We start from the raw sequence: 18,789 nt of genomic DNA, 5'->3' as shown, positions 1-18,789 counted from the left end.
AACTGCCAAACCTTCATTCACAGGCCAGAAAGAACATTCCATGTCCCATGACTATTTAGTGCCTGAACTTACCTCTTAGGTTCCTGTTACTCCTTTATCACCCCACTCATGACTTGCTCCCTTCCGTGGAGTTGGACTCACAGCATGCAGAGACTCTTGAACACGCCATCCCAGCAGTATGGCTGGCCAAGAGTGCACCTTGCACTTAGCTCATAAGCTGTTAAGGTGACACCTGGATGACCAGGACTTCTGCCAAACCTCTAGATTCTTTCTTACCTGGTAGCGTGGAAACCACATGGGTGTACGGTGTTAACCTCAGCCTCCCGTAGACTCAGTGGAGTGCCACGCCTGTTCCCCATGCCACAGGCCAGTCTGTCTCCAGGATGGTAGGGTGGTGGCTGAGGCTCAGCCTGACTGTGGCCCGCAGTCATGACCTGCTTTTCTGTCATAGTCCATCCTGTCCCACCCCAGTAAACCCTGCACGGTGGCTATTAACCCAGTCTTAGAAATTCCATCATCAGGTGCTGCTGAGTGCCTGCTCTGTGCTAGGCGTTGTTCCAGATGCTGGGGTGCACTGGTGGGCAGAGCCAGGTTGCTCCTGTGCGGAGTTGATGTTCTGTGCAGAGGACAAAGACACTGAATTAAAATCAAGCAGTCAGGTGGAGTGTGAGGGTGGGGGTCCAGGGACGTCCCTCTGAGCAGTTGACTAAATACAGTGAGACTTGGGGCCTGCAGACGTTGTGGGACAGTGAGCGCCAGGCCCTGCAGTGGGAGCTTGGCAAACTCAGCACCAGCCAGAGAGCTCTGAGAGGCCGGGGCAGGGCAGGCAAGGGCACCCCCAACGAAGAGATGACAGCTCTCTCTGTATTAGGTACTCAAGGTGCTGTGCGTTGCATTAGGCGTTGTTAATCCCTGTGACGACCTCCCAAGGTCTTTATCGTCTCCCCATTTCACAGACAGGAGGAAAGAAATTCAGAGAAGTAAACGGGCTTGTTCAGTGTCACACAGCTTGCAAATGATGGAGCAAGGACTGAACTCAGGTTATTATTGCCCTCTAGGCTGTGTTGCCTTTCAGTAACAGTTTAAGGGAGATGACCGCAAGTACAGATGAACAATCAGTTGGGAAGATGGAGAAAGTGAGACTGGCCTGATTCCCCTATTTTTTATACAGTCACAACTGAGAAGCTCTTCCTTAGTCTTTAAAGCTGACTTCAGATGCCACCCTCTCCTAGAAGCCCTCCCTGCCTACTCCAGGACTCTCCTTCCTCAGAGTTGTCTGGCCTGCCATACATGCCACTATTGTGGATAATCTTTAAATAGATACGAGTTTAGAAACCTTCTTATCCCTAGACCACAATGCCATCATAGACAAAGACATGTTCTATTTGTTGTTGCTGTCTGGGACACAGTGCTCTCTTGTTTTTAGGTGAATCGGCTGCCCGGGCAAGGTGCAGAGAGGTGCTAGGGCTTGGAGGACTGCGCTCTGGTGGGGGAACAGAGGGAGAAAGGAAGGGACCCTCAGAGTGGGTAGTGACCTCGAGGGCCGAACCCTTCTGCTTGCACCCCTAGGTAGTTTGGGGCAAGGGGTCTGGAGGCCAGCCAGTGGGAAGGCTGAAGTCTGGATGTCAGTAACAGTCCCCAGCTCATGATCACGGGCTCTAGGCCCTCCTGCATATCTCTTTGTGAGGAAGTAGAGTTTCAGACCATCCTCAGTAGGGTCCAGTTTCATTCCATGTCAAGTATATGCAGTCTTGTCTCTGAGATCTAGAGTTTCTCTCTAACGTAAGTGTGAGATGAGCTGGTTTATAGAAATATCCAGCAGAATAGAGCATTTCCCTGGGCACTTTCTCTGAGGGCCTAGAGTCAACTTTTCCAGCCTCTGTGTATGATTTTAGGAAGCACATTTCTTCTGGAGCATAGTTAGAAGTACGTGGAGAGGGCTTTGCTTGTCCTGAGGGGTCTGTGTGTGTCAGAGAGGGGCACCTGGAGTGGGTCGGGGGTTGAGCAGTGTTTGTGTGGATGAAGGCTGAATTTTAAGTATTCCAAAGGTACAAACTTTGGTTTTCGGCTGGTTTCTGTGTTTCAAGGTGTGTTTGTCTGTTTTAAATAAGCAGGCCTGTAGTGAAGCAGTGGGACCTTAAGTGTGACAGAAGTGCTGATGAGCTGTGACGGCCACAGGGCGGTGGCTCCTGTCGCACGTCTGGGTCGTGGTGACGGGGCTGGAGGTCAGAAGACTGTATTCTCTCTTCTGCGTCTGTCATGACAGCCAAGGCCATGACCTTTTCCTTTCATTGGTTTGATTGTCTCTGCCGAGCCCTTGGTGGTGACACATGTATCACTCTGTAGTGATACTTTGTGATGAGATGTTTATTACAAATTAAAAAAAAAATTTTTTTTTTTGCTTTGTAACAGATTCTTCTGGTTTAACTGTTAACCTTGCAGCATCATTCCAGCTATTTAAAATTACATATAGTGACTAAAAATTATCCTAAACTAAAAGTTAACAAAATAAATGTCATTTGCATTAAGCTGCTTCATTACAAGTTCTAAAGCAGCTACTTAGCATGTGTAGAAGTAGTTTGTGAACTTCTGTAAAGTATTAGGTGGTATATGTGTTGTTGTTCAGCCGCTAAGTCATGTCCAACTCTTTGCGACCCCATGAACTGTAGCATACCTGGCTTCCTGTCCTCCGCCGTCTGCCAGAGTTTGCTCAAATTCATGTCCATTGCGTCAGTGATGCTATCTATAATAATTGTAGTCTTTTCTCCTTTTTTCTCATGGTCTCTGAAGCACTAAGCTTGCTATTCATTCATTGCACTACTGCTCTTTGTAAATATAAGTAGTTACTTACCTATGAGTGAGGCTCAGAGATTATGCACACTCACAAGCAGTATCTTGTTTAAGCCTCAGGACAGTCTTCCTCCTTTTCCCACTTTACAGGTGAGCTGGGGTGGTGAGGTGTGGCTCACGTAGCTAGCCAAAGCAGAGAGTCTGGTGGAAACCCGGATTTGAGCTCTGAAACCCACTGTCTTCTCATCAAATCACACTGAGTTGTTGGAATGCAGGAGGTGTCGGTGTGAGAAGGGAGGAGTATTTTCCTGGAAGAGTCTGAGTCCGATTTCAGGGTGGTTTTTCTTCCATTTATCAGGAATAGCAATAGCATAGTGTTGACTCATTTCTGTTGGATTCCAAATGTCTGCCCCTGCCTTCAAGTTTGAATGAGTTTCTTTCGTCTGGTTTACATCCTAGTTTCACTTTTGGTAACACTGATTTAGAAGGTGGTCTCCGTCTATACTGAAAGCTTGATTTTAAGTGAAAGCTTTTAGGAATTGTTTAAGTGCCCTAATTTAGAGTACTGTCGCCTAGTACAGGGGTCCCCAACCCCCCAGACTGTGGACCGGTACCGGTCCTTGGGTCCTCAGCTTGTTAGGAACCAGGCTGCAGGCGAGGGAGCCAGGCTTCACCTACTGCCTCCCTTCACTCAGATGACCGCCTGAGTCACCCCAACCCCTCCTTTGAGTCATAGAAATACCATCTCCCATAAATCTAGTCCGTGTTGCCAAAAAAGTTGGGGATTGCTGGCCTATTACATGTGAAGCTAATTTTTGTAAATTATGTGCCTTATGACATAATTTAATCAAACTAATACTACTGATGGTTTTTATGTGCACTGGTGGCTCAACTGGTAAAGAATCTGCCTGCAGTACAGGAGACCTGGGTTCAGTCCCTGGGTTGGGAAGATCCCCTGGAGAAGGGAAAGGCTACCCACTTCAGTATTCTGTCCTGGAGAATTCCTTGGACTGTATAGTCCAAGGGGTCCCAAAGAGTCGGACACAACTGAGCGACTTTCATTCACTCACTCATGTGGTAAGTATTGGGGGTTTGACTTATTCATAGTGCTTGTCTTACTGGAAATTCTTCTGATTCCAACAGTCACAACTAGAGTCCTGCAATCACTGTGGGGTTGGGAGAGATGTTTAGCAGTCTCTGGCTGGGTGGGGCAGGGTGACTGATTGCGTTGTACCTGAATGAGGAAGTCGTGACCGGCAGAATACCGCCCCCTGCCCCCCAACCCCCGCCCCAGGCTGTCTTCCTACTCCCAGCACCCCTCCTCACACCATCGGTACAGCGTCTGGACTCCCTTTGCCTCTTTTGAGATTTGAGGCTGCTGCCTGATTGCGGCCCTCTCCTCTCTGGCTTCTACAGGAGTCCCATGGGTCCTGAACTGTCCATAGCGTGTGTTGTAGGCTAATGCCCTGAAGAAACACCCAGAGCCAAGCTGGCTTCCTGCTCCTCAACTGCAGGCTGGAGACCAGCAGACTCATGTGGGACCTCCAGCGGGGACATTTGTGGATGAAAAACAACCCGAATGAGATCAGGGCAATCATGAGTGCAATAGGAATTTGCAGAGGATATTTACTCGGGTAAACTCCTTCCAGGCCACAGATCTATCCTCAGGCCCTGTGGACGGAGTTTCCAGAGTAGAGTGTGCCCTGCTGTTCCTTGTTGGCCCCACTCATTAGGGGGCTGTGCGGTGCTTCTTCTTCAAGAGCACTCTGACCTGTATGTTCCAAGCTCTGGCCTGTAGGAAAGTGTGCCTCACGGTGGCCGGGATTTGGGGGTATTTGGCTGGTGAGCCATCTTATTCCCCTTGCTCCTGAGAAACCTGTATGCAGGTCAAGAAGCAACAGTTAGAACTGGACATGGAATAACAGACTGGTTCCAAATCGGGAAAGGAGTACGTCAAGGCTGTATATTGTCACCCTGTTTATTTAACTTATATGCAGAGTACATCATGAGAAATGCCAGGCTGGATGAAGCACAAGCTGGAATCAAAATTGCCGGGAGAAATATCAATAACCTCAGATACGCAGATGACACCACCTTTATGGCAGAAAGCGGAGAAGGACTAAAGAGCCTCTTGATAAAAGTGAAAGAGGAGAGGGAAAAAGTTGGCTTAAAACTCAGCATTTAGAAAACTAAGATCATGGCATCCAGTCCCATCACTTCATGGCAAATAGATGGGGAAACAATTGAGACAGTAACAGACTTTATTTGTGGGGCTCCAGAATCACTGCAGATGGTGACTGCAGCCATGAAATTAAAAGACACTTACTCCTTGGAAGAAAAGTTATGACCAACTTAGACAGCATATTAAAAAACAGAGACATTACTTTGCCAACAAAGGTCCATCTAGTCAAGGCTATTATGGTTTTTCCAGTAGTCTTGTATGGATGTGAGAGTTGGACTATAAAGAAAGCTGAGCACCAAAGAATTGATGCTTTTGAACTGTGGTGTTGGAGAAGACTTGTGAGAGTCCTTGGACTGCAAGGAGATCCAACCAGTCCATGCTAAAGGAAATCAGTCTTGAATATTCATTGGAAGGACTGATGCTGAAGCTGAAACTCCAATACTTGGGCCACCTGATGGTGAAGAACTAACTCATTGGAAAAGATCCTGATGCTGGGAAGGAGTGAAGGCGGGAGGAGAAGGGGACAACAGAGGATGAGATGGTTGGATGGCATCACTGACGTGATGGATGTGAGTTTGAGCAAACTCTGGGAGTTGGTGATGGACAGGGAAGCCTGGCCTGCTGCAAGCCATGGGGTTGCCAAGAGTCAGGCACGACTGAACAACTGAACTGAACTGAACTGAAACTTTGATAATCTTAAAATTTATTATTATTTATTATTAATACAAGAAGCCAAGTATCATTGTATTAAATATAAAAACAGATATTGTCCAAAGACCCAATTTTAGGGGTTGTTTGTTTGTTTTCCTTCATAGAGAAAAATTTTAACGGAAGGCTTGAAACTTTTAAAATATGAATTCTGGAGTTTGAGCTCATGACTTTCTAGTCGCATGTCATGGCTGCATTATAATTGTGAAATTTATTAAAAATCAAACTGAATGACATAAGAAAATGTATTTGATATTTTTACAAGCAAGGGATCATGTGAATGAGTGGTTATTGTTGTGCTTTTGAATTTTTAGCTTTTTAACTCTTTAGCCTGGGAATTTCCAAATATAATACAGAAGTAGAGAGAGTAGAACTATGTAGTGAATCTCCAGATACTTATCGCCCAGATTCAGTAACTAAAATCCAGTCGTTTCATCCCTGCCTCTACCCACTTACTCCTCATTGATTGTCTTCCCTCATAGCTCAGTTCGTAAAGAGTCTGCCTATAACGCAGGAGACCCGGGTTTGATCCCTGGGACAGGAAGATTCCCTGAAGAAGAAAATGGCAGCCTATTCCAGTATTCTTGTCTGGAGAGTCCCATGGACAGAGGAGCCTGACAGGCTATGGTCCATGGACTTGCAAAGAGTCGGACACAACTTAGTGACTAAACCACCACCTCTGATTATCTTAAAGCACCTTTCAGGCATAGCCATGTATAAATGTTTCTAGAAGATGAAGACTTTCTAAAAGCAATTTTATTATACTATAAGAAAGTTAGCAGTAATTCATTAATGCCAGCTGTGCAGTCTGTGTTGAGATTCCTTGGTTAAGGCGTTGTTTTACTTGGTGTCGTCCAGTCAGGGGTCAGACAGGCGGTGCTGGGTGAACTTGGGCATGTGCCCTTCCAGTCTCTGTGCTGTCTGTATTTATCTGTGGAGGAAATCACGTCCCTTACACTGCACCCCGTGCCCTGAATCTGGCCGATTGCAGTTCTGTGACGCTGTGCTGAGCAGGTCCCTCTCTGGCCCCCGTATTCCTAAATTTCCTGTATGCTGGTTGTTAAGGTTGAGTGGAGTTTGGTCAGGGAGTTGGGTGTGGGCTGAGGGAGGCAGGTGAGCAGATCTCAACGTCTCAGATTGTTGAGATCACAGCACACCCTGTGGAAATGTGACCACATTGTTTCCATTCTTCTCCTTTCCACTGCTAAGGTGAACTGATGGCAGTAAGCCGCCGCCATCTTCATCCTGACCCCCGCCCCCCGGCCCACCCCTGGGGTCCTCACCTTTCCTGACGAGACCCTGTGCATCTGTAGTTAAGCTGAGTGCGCCAGCGGCGTCTTCCCTCTCATGTGGTGGTGCCCCTGCACGTTAGAGGCTTGTGCCGCCCTGGCGCTGGCTCCACGTGACGTGCCTGCTGCTGCTGTCAGCACTGCGGGCGTCGCGTCTCTGTTCCACTGTCCTGGCTGCTCCGGGAGGGCTGGCGTGTGTCTCGTTCATCCAGAAAGTGCCTAAGAGAGAGAGAGTTGACTTTCAAGGGAGTTTTCAGTACATGAATGGCAGTGAATGAGGAGCGGATGCTGGTAGATGGAGGCTTCGAAGCCTTGTGTTCAGATATCCTGGCCTCCAGTTTTTTCTGCAAAAGCAGTTTATTTGAGGTGTACACTTAAGGTCTGTGTCTTTGCTGATGGTTTGGGGGAAATTGCTGATAAAGTTCTTTTACAAATCAATAAGTGCTAGTTTTCTGCACCATTTTCTTTGTGGTTGAATGTTAGATGTTCATAAGAACCTTGTGTTTATTGGTCTTTGTTGTTTGTGTCATTGTGTGTCAGTTTTGTTCTTCGTAAAGGCATCTGTACCTTTGCTTGCTCAGCTGGCTTTGTGGAGCTGGCCGACCTCATCATGTCTTGCTTAAAGTTTCAGTATCTAGTGCTACTCTTTCCTAAGAGGGAAAACTGCATTTTAAAATATTAATGTATTTCTCAAGTCAATTATATTAAGAAATGAAGTGTACCAGTAGTCACATAAAAGCATTGCAACTTTGTACTTGTCTTTATAGCTATGCCTTACAATGTAACATAAGTTTTCTCTGGTATTGAAATAATGTGTTTCTGTTTTTCTCTTCCCTCCTCCTGCCTCTGTATAAGGAGTCAGTCACTGCCAACCTAAGGTTAAGAAGGCTAGGCGCTTCCTTCCCTTGGTCTTCTGTGCCCACGAACCTCCTTCTGCGGGTACTGCACTCAGCTTTTGCAAGGCTCTCCTCTTAACCACCGCTGACCACAGCAGCCAGGCAGCAGTCTAACGATGCTCGTAGATGGTACCTGCCCCAGAGTCAGTGCAGAGCTGCCTGGCAGGGCCTGTGGGCCGCCCTCCTGATAGAAGACTCTTTGTTTGCCTGTTCGCTGGTGTTTAAATGCATGACAGGACAAGAAGTCTCTTCCTGTGTGATGTCAGTGTTTTCCCAAAGGGGCCGGCAGGTACCACACCTCTGCCTCGTGGGTTTCCTAACACGGCATGTGAGTGATGGAAGAGGATGGTCCCAGTGAGCCCCGGGGTCTCCTTGCCTGCTTCGTGGGCACATACTCAGGGATGCTGCAGAAGACGGGCAGCCAAGGCTCCAGAAGCGTTATCTAGGAGAGGGAGATGATGAGGGTGTAGCGACCGGGACGGTACTCCTGCAGACGCTGTGTAGGTGTGAGTGAAAGTGCATCAATCAGCAGAGCCCCAGGAGGAGCGGCGGGAGCCCGGGGGCTCCCTGAGGAGGGCTTCTGAGGGCTGTCCCTGCGTGCACACTAATGGCCTGCGGTCCTCATTTCTGTCCAGGAGGATGCATGCTCCTTGTGAGAATAGTAGACTTGTCTTTAACATTTAACGGTGAGAAGCAACCAGACTAGCTTTGCTTAATGTGGCAGAAACGCACCTCAACTGCTGTTTACCTGGGGTAACGTGAGGAGGCTTCAAACTTGCATTAATGCCTTCAAGTCAAGTAAACATGCTTTCTCCTCCATCCTACAGCCTTTCTTTTACCTTCTGAGTTAGACTGGGGGGTGGTTTTTGTGTTTTCCTTATGCCTTGATTTGCTTGTCATTTTAATAGTGTTTTCCCTTCTCTCCCCTCCCTTCCTCTCTCTCCCCTCCCCTCTCCCTTCCTCTCCCTTTCTTTGCATGCCACCCGGATCCACAGATGAAATTAGTGGGGACGGTAATATTCACTTTCACGTTTGTGTTGCTAATGTGAGATGATTATTTATGGATATAAATACCACTCAGTTTTTAATGAAAGGCAAAATGTGGGTTAGATCCAACAGGATATGTATGAAAAAATGGTGGTGTGAACCCTTGATCTCTTTAGAGTTGTTCAGGGCTTTAACCCAAGAAGGGTCACCATCCGTTTCTTTACCACGTCTCAGAGGTAAACTTGAGTCGTGTATATTCGTAGAGAATTTGAGAGATCTCATTGTTAGAACTGGAAGTAAAGGGAAATTGTCAAAACTGTTTCGTTCCTCAGTAGGTGGGAGAGAGTCACATGCCTTCCCACATTCGTGTGTGTGGTGATGTTTAGTCGGGAGCGGCGTGGCGGGAAGGAAAGAAGGAAAAGTGGTTTGTAAGAGTCACAGAGACTGAAGCATTGAGGAACTGCCAGCAGTTGTTATTTTTCAGGCAGTTGAGGACAGCCCTTCATAAACTAGAAATTTGAAAGTCACATGCGGTGTCTTGTTTCCCATTGCCTTTGGGTGCTGCCTGCATGAAGCTTTGTACTCTTGTATCAGAAGGAGTGAGATTTTATAAACTGAAATTAAGGGGGATTACACTTTTCCTCACTGTTCAGTGAAAAAATACTTTCCCTGAAGATTCCATCTTTGCTCCTGTCTTGTCGGGTTGGTGACGTGCTCCTTATGGGCAAAGCGCCTGCGGTGAAAGGTCTGAACTGAGTGTGCCTGGGAGAGTGTGTCTGCCCCCCGGGACGCGCAGCCAGAAGCTCTGGGTCCCGGGTCCCGCTGACAGCTTGGTGGCAGCTGCTGGGCAGCTCCTCAGTGGCGGGCTCCCCGTGTGTCTGCGAGGCCCCCAGCAGAGATTCCGAGCAGGTTGTCTTCCCTGGTGAGCAGAGGGGCGAGAACCTGACTGTCCAGGGCTGCTGGGCGAGTGGCCAGGGCCCAGGCTGCAGCCTCGTTGGGTGACCTGCAGCAACGCGCTCACCCCCTGGAGTCTGCACGTGAAGAAGGCCTTGGTGGTGGTTGTGAGGATTACTGTGAAAGCGTAGAAATTTAAACAGATGAGTACAAGCAAGTGGTTATTACCACGTTGTTTATCTAAAGAAAACATTTTTTTGTGCATTTCCCCAAATTTGGATTTCCCAGTGCTGTGGATCAGGGTGAGTGTTATTATCCTCATTTTACAGGTGAATATGCTGAGCCCTAAAGGTTTAATCCCTGAGTCTAAGGCAGGGATCCACAAACGAAGGCCCAAAGTCCAATTATAGCCCACCCCTGTTTTTGTATTGATCCTTGAGCTAAGAAGGATTATTAGATTTTTTTAAATGGCTGAGAGGAAAATCAAAAGAATAGTATCTGTGGCATCAAAACTATGTGAAATTCAGATTTCTGTGTCCATCATTAAGTTTCATTGGCACACAGTCATACCTTAGGTCATGACCAGTCTGCTCACTCCTGCAGTTTAAGCGGCAGAGTTAAGTGGTTGCAGTGGAGACAGCGAGCTGCGAGTCTCAAATACCTACCCTCTGACCTTGTACAGGAAAAGTGTGCTGACCCTGGTGCAGGTCGCAGAGCAAAGCAGCACCCTTCCTGGCTGCCGGAAGGCCCCCTTCCCCTCCGCCTGCTGTCCCCACAGCCTCCAAGGCTGGTGGCGGGTTCCGTCCAGGTGGCGTGAGGAGCTGGGACGGCTCGGTCCCGCTGCTCTGCTGGGCAGTGGAGTCCCCGTGCACACACTGCTCTGGGGGCAGTGCGTCCTCAGGCCCCCGAGGGCAGCAGGCCCGGCCGGTGGAGGTGGGCACAGGGTCACACCGCCCGCCCCCTTCCCCACGAGGGGACTGAGGGCACCCAGGAGGTGGGTGGGCTGCAGACCCTGGTCCAGTGGTGACATTAAAGCCAAGCGTCTGCTTCCCTGTCCCTCCCGCTCTCCAGACTGACCCTTCACAGGGCCTCCAGAGGCATCAGGCCCTTGGGGGACGTGCACTCCCGTGGTTTTCGGGGCGACTTTACTAGGTATCCTTCACTTTCTTTGAGAATGAGAACTTGATACTTTTCTCTCCTCATTTGAGTTGTCAGTTTCTGTCCTTTTAACATGTCTTCCCGTCATTTTTATTTTACCACATACTGTGACACCAAACACTGTAAATTGCGATGTTACCCGTGGTCTCAGAGGCCTCCATTCTCCAGAGTGTTCATTTTGAAATGTTCAGCTCATGGTCTGAAAAACTTTTCCGATTGCAGTGTTACCCATGTTCTCAGAGGCCTCCATTCTTCAGAGTGTTCATTTTGAAATGTTCAGCTCATGGTCTGAAAAACCTTTCCAATTGCAGTGTTACCCAGGGTTTCAGAGGCATCCATTTTTCAGAGTGTTCATTTTGAAATGTTCAGCTCATGGTCTGAAATTGTCTCCCAAGTGCACAGACCCACAAAAGCCTACCTGGGCACAGCCCTGGAGCAAAGCTGCACCCACATTGGGGGTGAAGCCCCGAGCACGCTTAGGGGAGTGTGCTGAGGTCTCAAGGCGCAGGGGGTCTGGTCTCACAAGTCGAAGCCCAGAAACACGGAAGGTGACAAAGAGCAGAGCGAAGCGCGGTGTCTCGGGTGCCCTCCTGGAGGGCCCTCCAGTGCCTCTAGGGGCCTCGGGTTCCAGTCTGGGAAACAGGATGATGAGAGTGGGACCCACCATGTACGATTTCCCCGAGGTTAAGCAGTGGTGCCTGCAGTTGTTTGTGATGGTATCTGGCAGGTGCCCAGGTCTTCTTTAGTCGTGACCCCATGATTAAGTGGAGCACACACAGCTCTTCCCTTCATTTGTGCTGAGATCTTTCAACCTGCCTCCTTTTCCCTTATGTTTTCCTCCTATGATGAGTTTATTTGGGGGCCAGGTGGTTTCAGGGTGGACTCCAGTTGTTCAGGGACCGTTGATTATGTAAAAGTACCTCTCATATCAGAGTCGTACTAGCCCATCATCCTAAAAACCAGGAAAGAAAAATGGAAAATAGAGCCAAATCCATATCAAGAGTTCTTGGAAAAATACACCAGGTATTCTCACTTGAAAAGCCCTATATAGAAGGTCACGGTAAACCTTTGTAGGTGCACGTGCCTTCACCAGTGTTGACCCTGCCACATGAGAACCAGCTTGTGAAGAACACAGCAGCAAGAACTCCCTGTTCATCTGGCGTCACAGTATTCACACCCACATTCATCAGAGTGATGCCTGGGTGTTTTGGATAATCCCCAGAGCTTTTTTTTTACAGCGTTCACTTAACACCAAAAGACAAGAACTGCAGACTCTTGTGATGGTGTAAACTAAAGTGTATGCAGCTTTGTTTTTTCCCAGATCAGCTTTGTGTGCCAGCCTGATGTATGAGCCATCTTCTTTCTCCCTGGGAACCAGTTCAGAGGTTGTCTCTCTGCCAAGGGTTTCATGAAAAGAGGCAATCCTGGGAGCCGCTGCAGCCCTGCCCGGCGGGCTCCTGCCAGGGAGGCCTCAGAAGTGGAGGGCACCAGGGAGACCGCAGCCCTCAGTCACCTGTCGTCTGCAGGGCCCACTGAAGCTTGATGTGCGCCTCTGTAGTCTTCGTGACAACCCCCGTAGGTGGACGTGTTCTCATCGGACACGTGAGGGCGCCACCGAAGCACAGACAGGTGCCCAGACAGGGGGCTGTGGGCGCCCACGTGCAGCTCTGCCTGGCTTGGCTCCCCCACCTCAGGGTTGCGCCCCCTCCCCCGCATAACTGGAGTGCACGCCTGCTTTCTGTTCAGTGAGTGCTCACCAGGTGCCTCCCCTGTGCCAGCTCTGGTTTGCAGGCTGAGAACATGACAGTAGATGAGATACAGCAGGGCCCGCTGCCCCGGGGGCTCTGCTCCCGATGGGACAAACAGTTGTCAAAGAACCAGAGGACCATCAGAGAGTTGGTAGTGACAACTGAGCAAAACACATCGGGCAGCGTGATCGAGAGTGACTGGGGGCCAGGAGGGGTCTCTCAGCAGGTGGCACCCAGGCGGCAGACATTGTTACTTAGGGAGACAGAAGGACAGGCAGATGGTGACCCCAGCGGCCCTGGGAAGTCCGCTGAGCCCTGGGCCCCTGACATCTTAGTGGAGCCGAGAGCCCAGGGCAGGGGCTGATGATGAATCCAGGGCAGCTCTGGTAACAGGGTGGCTCGGAGAGGGAGGCATGGCTAGTGTTCTGGGCAGTTTTGCAGCAGAATCTGGCCTCCTCAAGGTCAGCTAATGTGTTTTGCCTCTAAGGGGGTGTGTGGTTTATGTGAAAGAGGACTGTGGGGGTGGGTCTGTGGTTGCAGGAAATTGAGTTGCCACACTGCAGACAGTGTGGACAGCTGAGGGTCCGCCTGTGTGGCCTTAGCCTGACACAGTCCCCCATTTAGTCCTCTTCCTCACCGCGGCCTTAGCGGCACACTCTGTCCCCAATTTCATTTCACAGTTTCCACTCAGCCACCTTACACAAAAGCAAGGCTGCAGACCTAGAAACCACCACCCACTCCTGGTATCCACTGAGAATAGGATAGGAGGGAGAAATGTAGGAATGTAAGGTGTGGGATAGATTAAATAATTTTTTTCTTTAATCCTGAAAGTAGTAATATTTATAAACACATAAGAATAACATAAATTATCCACCTGTCATACAGGACTTAGGAATAGGTCACATTTCCTAAATGCCTAAAGGAATGCCTGTTTATGGACTTTATGTTCTGCCAGTTGAATTTGTTGTTACTTGAATTACTTTTAATGATGGCAAATTAAGAAATGAATTCTTCCAACTACTCTTCCATTTGATCTCAGTTGTTAGCATAGCAGTATGCAGAACAGTTGACATCCTAGTGAATATAAACAGTATATAGTCACTATTGTCTTTGGTTTCTATAATCTTAATATCTGAATGAAGTAATAATGGCAGCACAGAAGAGACAACTTCTAATTCTTTAGAGCTTACTGCCTCCGATGCTGGCCCAGCAGCTTAAACCCTGTGCACAGAGCTGCTCAAGGTTTACCTCTTTCCAGTATGAGAAAAACAGAGAAGACCTGAGTGATTTTCAGTGTAATTATTATCCAAGTGAGTGCGTGGCTTCCTCAAAAGGAGTTTTCCCCCCATTAATGTGGAGGTGGGTCGTTAAGTTCCTGCATTACTGAGAGGAATTAGTGGAAGCATTGGAAATCCTTGACATTACACCAGAGAAGAACTAAATTTCTATGCTATTCTGATTTTATTATTTTTGACACATCTTTTACCCTTTTTTTTTTTCTTTTACCCTTTTGACATGAATATACACTGTTCAAATATCTGAGTGAAAAGTTACAAGGGCAATTCCTGGGTTGCTTTCACCCTGAACAGATAAAATAAGTTAGCCATTTTGTTTTCTGAAGAACATGCAGAATATGCTGTGAGGTCTGACTGCGAATGAAGTCTGAGCTGTGCTTGGAGAAGCCCCAGTGGACGGCAGTGTGGTTTCATGCGTGTGCTGGGTGTAGTGAGGCAGGGCTTCACGGTCATCCCGACTGCTTGGTGCGTTTGACTCGTGCACACAGTCATGGCTGTCTTCTGTATTCCACAGGGTTTTCTGTGGCAGTCTGTGTGTTCTCCGAAGAACAAGTCTGTGTTTTATGACATGGTGGACCATGATGTCACCTTTATTTCCATAAATGACTCATGTGTGTGAGCAAAAATTGAGTAATAGTGTTTTAAGAATATGTCAGCATAGCAGGGGATGCAGGCAGATCATTTTGCCTTTTCAAGTTAGTTCAAGGCCAGGGGGTCTGAGATTTAACCTCTTCCAACGTACATGTTTCCTCTCCTGCAGAAACGGACGATTATGCTGAGATCATCGACGAAGAGGACACTTACACCATGCCCTCCAGTGAGTAGCTCTGGTTTCGCTCCTGTTCAGATTTGACAGAGTTTAAATATCTTGTATTTAAATGTTTTAGGTGTTTATTGTCCATTTAATACCTTATTGAGTTCATAGTAGGAATACTCTCTGCAGCCTTCCATGCCCACTGCCAGGTCGGAAGCCTGAAACTCAAATATCTATTGTAAGTCAGTTCAGTTATGGGGATTTTGTAATCTTGTGTTCTTGCTCTGGGATAATATATAACCTTTAATGATTAAAACATTTCCTGTCTGTAGGAAATTAGTATTTAAACACACGCACACATACAGTTCTTTGAATGCACACCTTTTAATGAATCACATTTCCCCTCTGAGGTTTCATTTCTTATTGCCCTTGACTAAGCAATTACAAAGAGCTTCCTGTGTCCGGTCCTTCCAGCTCGGGGTGGGAGGTGTGGGGAGAGCAGGACTCCTCGCCGTCCCCCGCCCCCCAGCAGCGTCCCCCTCTGCTGGTGAGGAGAGCCTGGGAGCCCCAGCTCTCCAGGTGGGGTGTATATAGTCCCAGCTCTGGAAAATTTCAAGGGCGTGTCTCAATTAAAAAAAAGTTAACCCTACCTCTTAAAGAGGCCTGATTAGGAGTCCACCTTAAGCCTTTGAGGCCTAATATTTCAGCATCTAATATCTTGGTTTCAGTAAAGCTCTGTGTGTTTGTGAAATGTTTCAGGTGCTTTACCCTGTTGTATAAATACTTTGAAAGTTGTTCTCAATAGATTTCCTACACCTGTTGAGTAGATTTACCAAAATAAAGGGAAATAGCCCAGTCCAGCTCAACCCTGTGGGTTATTCTGTGGGGTAAAAGGTGGGGGTGGAGGGGCTGAACTTCATTCTAACAGCTCCTGGGTTGGTGATTTGAAACGGAGGCAAGAGTTGAGAATTAAATGGGTTTACTCTGACTTGCGGTAGCAATTCAGAAAAATGTTTAAATTTTGGTTTCAAAGTTTGGTTAGCCACTTAGTCTTTTGTACATTCTTGCAGACTATCCAAATTTTTATTCATATATTATTGATAGTTGAGTAGTAAATGTCCAACATGCTAACTTTTATCTAAACCCCAGAAAAATGGCTTATCATGTAAGGAGTTTATGGGATAGAAATGTGAAGCATTGTATATCACATTGCATTAACTTGAGGATATTGTGTTGTTACTTGTGTTTGGTCCTCTTTTTTTGACTCATATTCGTAGTCAAAATATTTAACAAAGTAAATATTGAAATGTACTCTCCGAGTTTGTTGTTAACCTGATTGCTATTAGTTATTTCTAAGCAAGGTCTTCACTTTTTTTCTCTCTTAATTGCAATACAGAAAGCTATGGAATAGATGAAGGTAACAGGATTCCTTTAAAATAACTGCATTTGCTTGCAATTGCAACCCATGGAATGATATGGGATGTCTCAGTTTCCAGTTAACTTTTATTTTTAAACTTTTTCATTGGTTTACTCATGCTGTTAAATCAATGGAACTACCAGCTAAAGTGATTTTAAAGAGGAAAATGACCATCTAAAATTTGGGTTGAATTTTCCATGTGATTTCTAATTTGACAAATGAGAAGAAATCAACATACCAAGCAGGTCAATGGATTAGAATCATCTCCTAGGTTCCCAGTGGGTAGTTTCTTTCCATGTGCCTCCAAATAATTGGGTTTGTATAAATCATGACAATTGAATACATTAATTTGAGGCTGATGCTCTCAAAAATATAAAATACTTGTAATCTATTATGTGATACATTCAACCTTGTTCCCAAATCTTCTGACTTAAAGCTGGTCCTAGAAGCTACCTCTTTAAACTCGTTTAGCTCCGTGAATAATATAGATAGGATTATAATGAAGTGGAACACTCTTAAACTTTTAAAACACAAAATTACTCATTCCACAATTTTTTCCCTCCATGTCTACAGACTTTAGTTACTTGTGAAATAATTGCTTTAAATAACCATTTTTTAGACTTCATATATTAATACCTGAACTAATAGTATGTATTAATTAAACATATATAAACTTGGAGCAATTATTTAGCAGACTATCGAATTAATCAACTGAATCAGACATTCAAAAATATGAAAAAAATGTCTACCTTGTATAAAACTCATCATTTTGATAATTTAAGCAGTGCCATAACAGCTACATAAATTCCTTTTAAAATACTCGTTTAAGAGAATTCCACTCTGTTTAAAGCATTTTCATAGAATGATGTGCTACCGATGAAATTCTTACTCATCGATGATGATGAAATGAAATGTGTCCTGTGTTTTCTGCACTGGGGATGTTGCACTGAAGTGTCTTCTGGTGTGTGGATCGTGTTTTGCAGCCAGGGACTATGAGATTCAGAGAGAAAGAATAGAACTCGGCCGGTGCATAGGAGAGGGCCAGTTTGGAGACGTGCACCAGGGCACCTACACGAGCCCGGTAGGTCCTGTTGGGCGACCCCCCACTGTGCCTGCGCTGCCCCCCTCATGGCCCACTCCTGTCTGTCTTCATGAGGCCCTGCTTCTTCAGGATATTTGCTGTTATCCTCTGCAAGGCTTATCATATATGTCAATTCACTTGCTATGTTCAGAAACCCAAACTGGCAAAATTAGCTCCTGAGAGCTGGTTCTGTCTTTTATTTGTTCTAATCTTTCGTTCAGCCTCTGTCATCAGTAATAGTCCTATAGCCCTTTGCCCACGTGCTGCCCCAAAATCTCAGGCTTAGCATCTACCTGAAGACATGCATCTTTAGAGAGCAGTGCTTCTTTTGCAGTTTTTTACTGTTGTAAAGCACCATGTTCAATATTTGAGTGTGGACTGACAGGATTGACTGATTTATGGTCTTACGGAAGTTTCTCTTACTATTCAGTTCTCTTGTAAAAATGGGCATTTTGTGTCATTTCTAAAATATATCAGTCAGCCTTAGGTTCACACAGAGGTAGAAGTCATGGTGCTGGTCCTAGAAGTTTGCTCTCTAAAATTCAGAGCAGTGTGGTGTGTTGCTGGTGACTCTCAGAAGGTCCCGAGCTCAGACTTTCAGCAGACAGACCTCTGTACCAACCAGCTGCTCTCCTCCGGGGGCCTGGCGACCGCTCCCTCCTGAGTGGTCCTGCTGCCTGGGCACACCTCCCACAGGGGCGGAGAGGGACTGCAGTCCCACGAGTCTGTGTTACAGTCTTGTGGCCTGTTATATCACTCTTGTTTGAGAGCGTTTCCTTAGAATCACAGTGTACAGTTAGCATGAAATCTAAAACAAATTAATGCAATTGAGGATACTTTTAAGATATGCAAAAAAAAGATGCACCATGACCATGACTTGTAGGTGAGCATTTCCATTTAAAAGAACAATATTTAAAGCATTCACTAATTCCACAAATATTTATTGAACACAATCTATGAATCAGGTGCTGTTCTAATGAGGTTTTTTTTGGCGAACAGGGCACCTGAAATAAGAGAAATGGGTGGTTCTGGAAGGGACCACCCAAAGCCAAGAATAGGATAAGCACATACATTTCCAGTTAAAATCTTCCCTGGTGTTTTTTTTAATTGATTTGCTTGAAGTGGCCTCTTACTTCTTACTTTTCTTTTGAACTTGGACGAGGAAATTCAGCTTCTTTGGCTCCCAGGGTGACATGTTTTCGTGGTTTCTTGCCACCCCCAACCTTGGCATGTCACCCTTCTCCCTGACCTCTTGTGTGGAGGGGCTGGGAGGTTCCATCTTCACACCTCTGTCTCCCTGTGTGGTTTGTCTAGCCCCTGCTTCCACCACTGTCTGAACTGCGGCCGCTTCCAGGACCCCTCCCCACCCCACTCAGCGCTGACATCCACTCTCCAGTGTGACTCGCTGTCCCACCAACATCTCAAGCCCGTCACATTCAGAGTTGGGCTTCTGGTCAGCTTCAGAGACCCCAGCTTGCCCTCTCCCGCCCAGCCTGGCATCCTCTCCCCCGTCACCCCCAGCCCTCCACAGCTCCTGCGCCTCCCCTCACCTCCCTGGAGCGTTCCTCCCTGGCCAAGGTCAGCAAGGCC

General features: G+C 46.9%; 1 protein-coding gene across 12 annotated transcripts in view; it reads left to right on the top strand.

Moving 5' to 3' along the window:
* PTK2 (protein tyrosine kinase 2) overlaps window positions 1–18,789 on the top strand; it is a 208,749-nt gene that overhangs the window by 141,679 nt on the left and 48,281 nt on the right. For 11 of the 12 annotated variants that reach the window (XM_065902560.1, XM_065902554.1, XM_065902550.1 and 8 more), the window contains 2 exons: window positions 14,708–14,764; window positions 17,102–17,199. In XM_065902560.1, coding sequence (XP_065758632.1) covers window positions 14,708–14,764; window positions 17,102–17,199 — 155 coding nt within the window. Of the gene's footprint in view, window positions 1–7,824; window positions 7,909–8,860; window positions 8,879–14,707; window positions 14,765–16,097; window positions 16,119–17,101; window positions 17,200–18,789 lie in introns of all 12 variants that reach the window. The other variant, XM_065902565.1, reaches the window with a different exon arrangement.

This window comes from Muntiacus reevesi, chromosome 12, assembly GCF_963930625.1.
Source record: "Muntiacus reevesi chromosome 12, mMunRee1.1, whole genome shotgun sequence".
NCBI lineage: Eukaryota > Metazoa > Chordata > Mammalia > Artiodactyla > Cervidae > Muntiacus > Muntiacus reevesi.
Note: the sequence above shows the minus strand (reverse complement) of the source record. Positions and strands in the feature narration are given on the sequence as shown.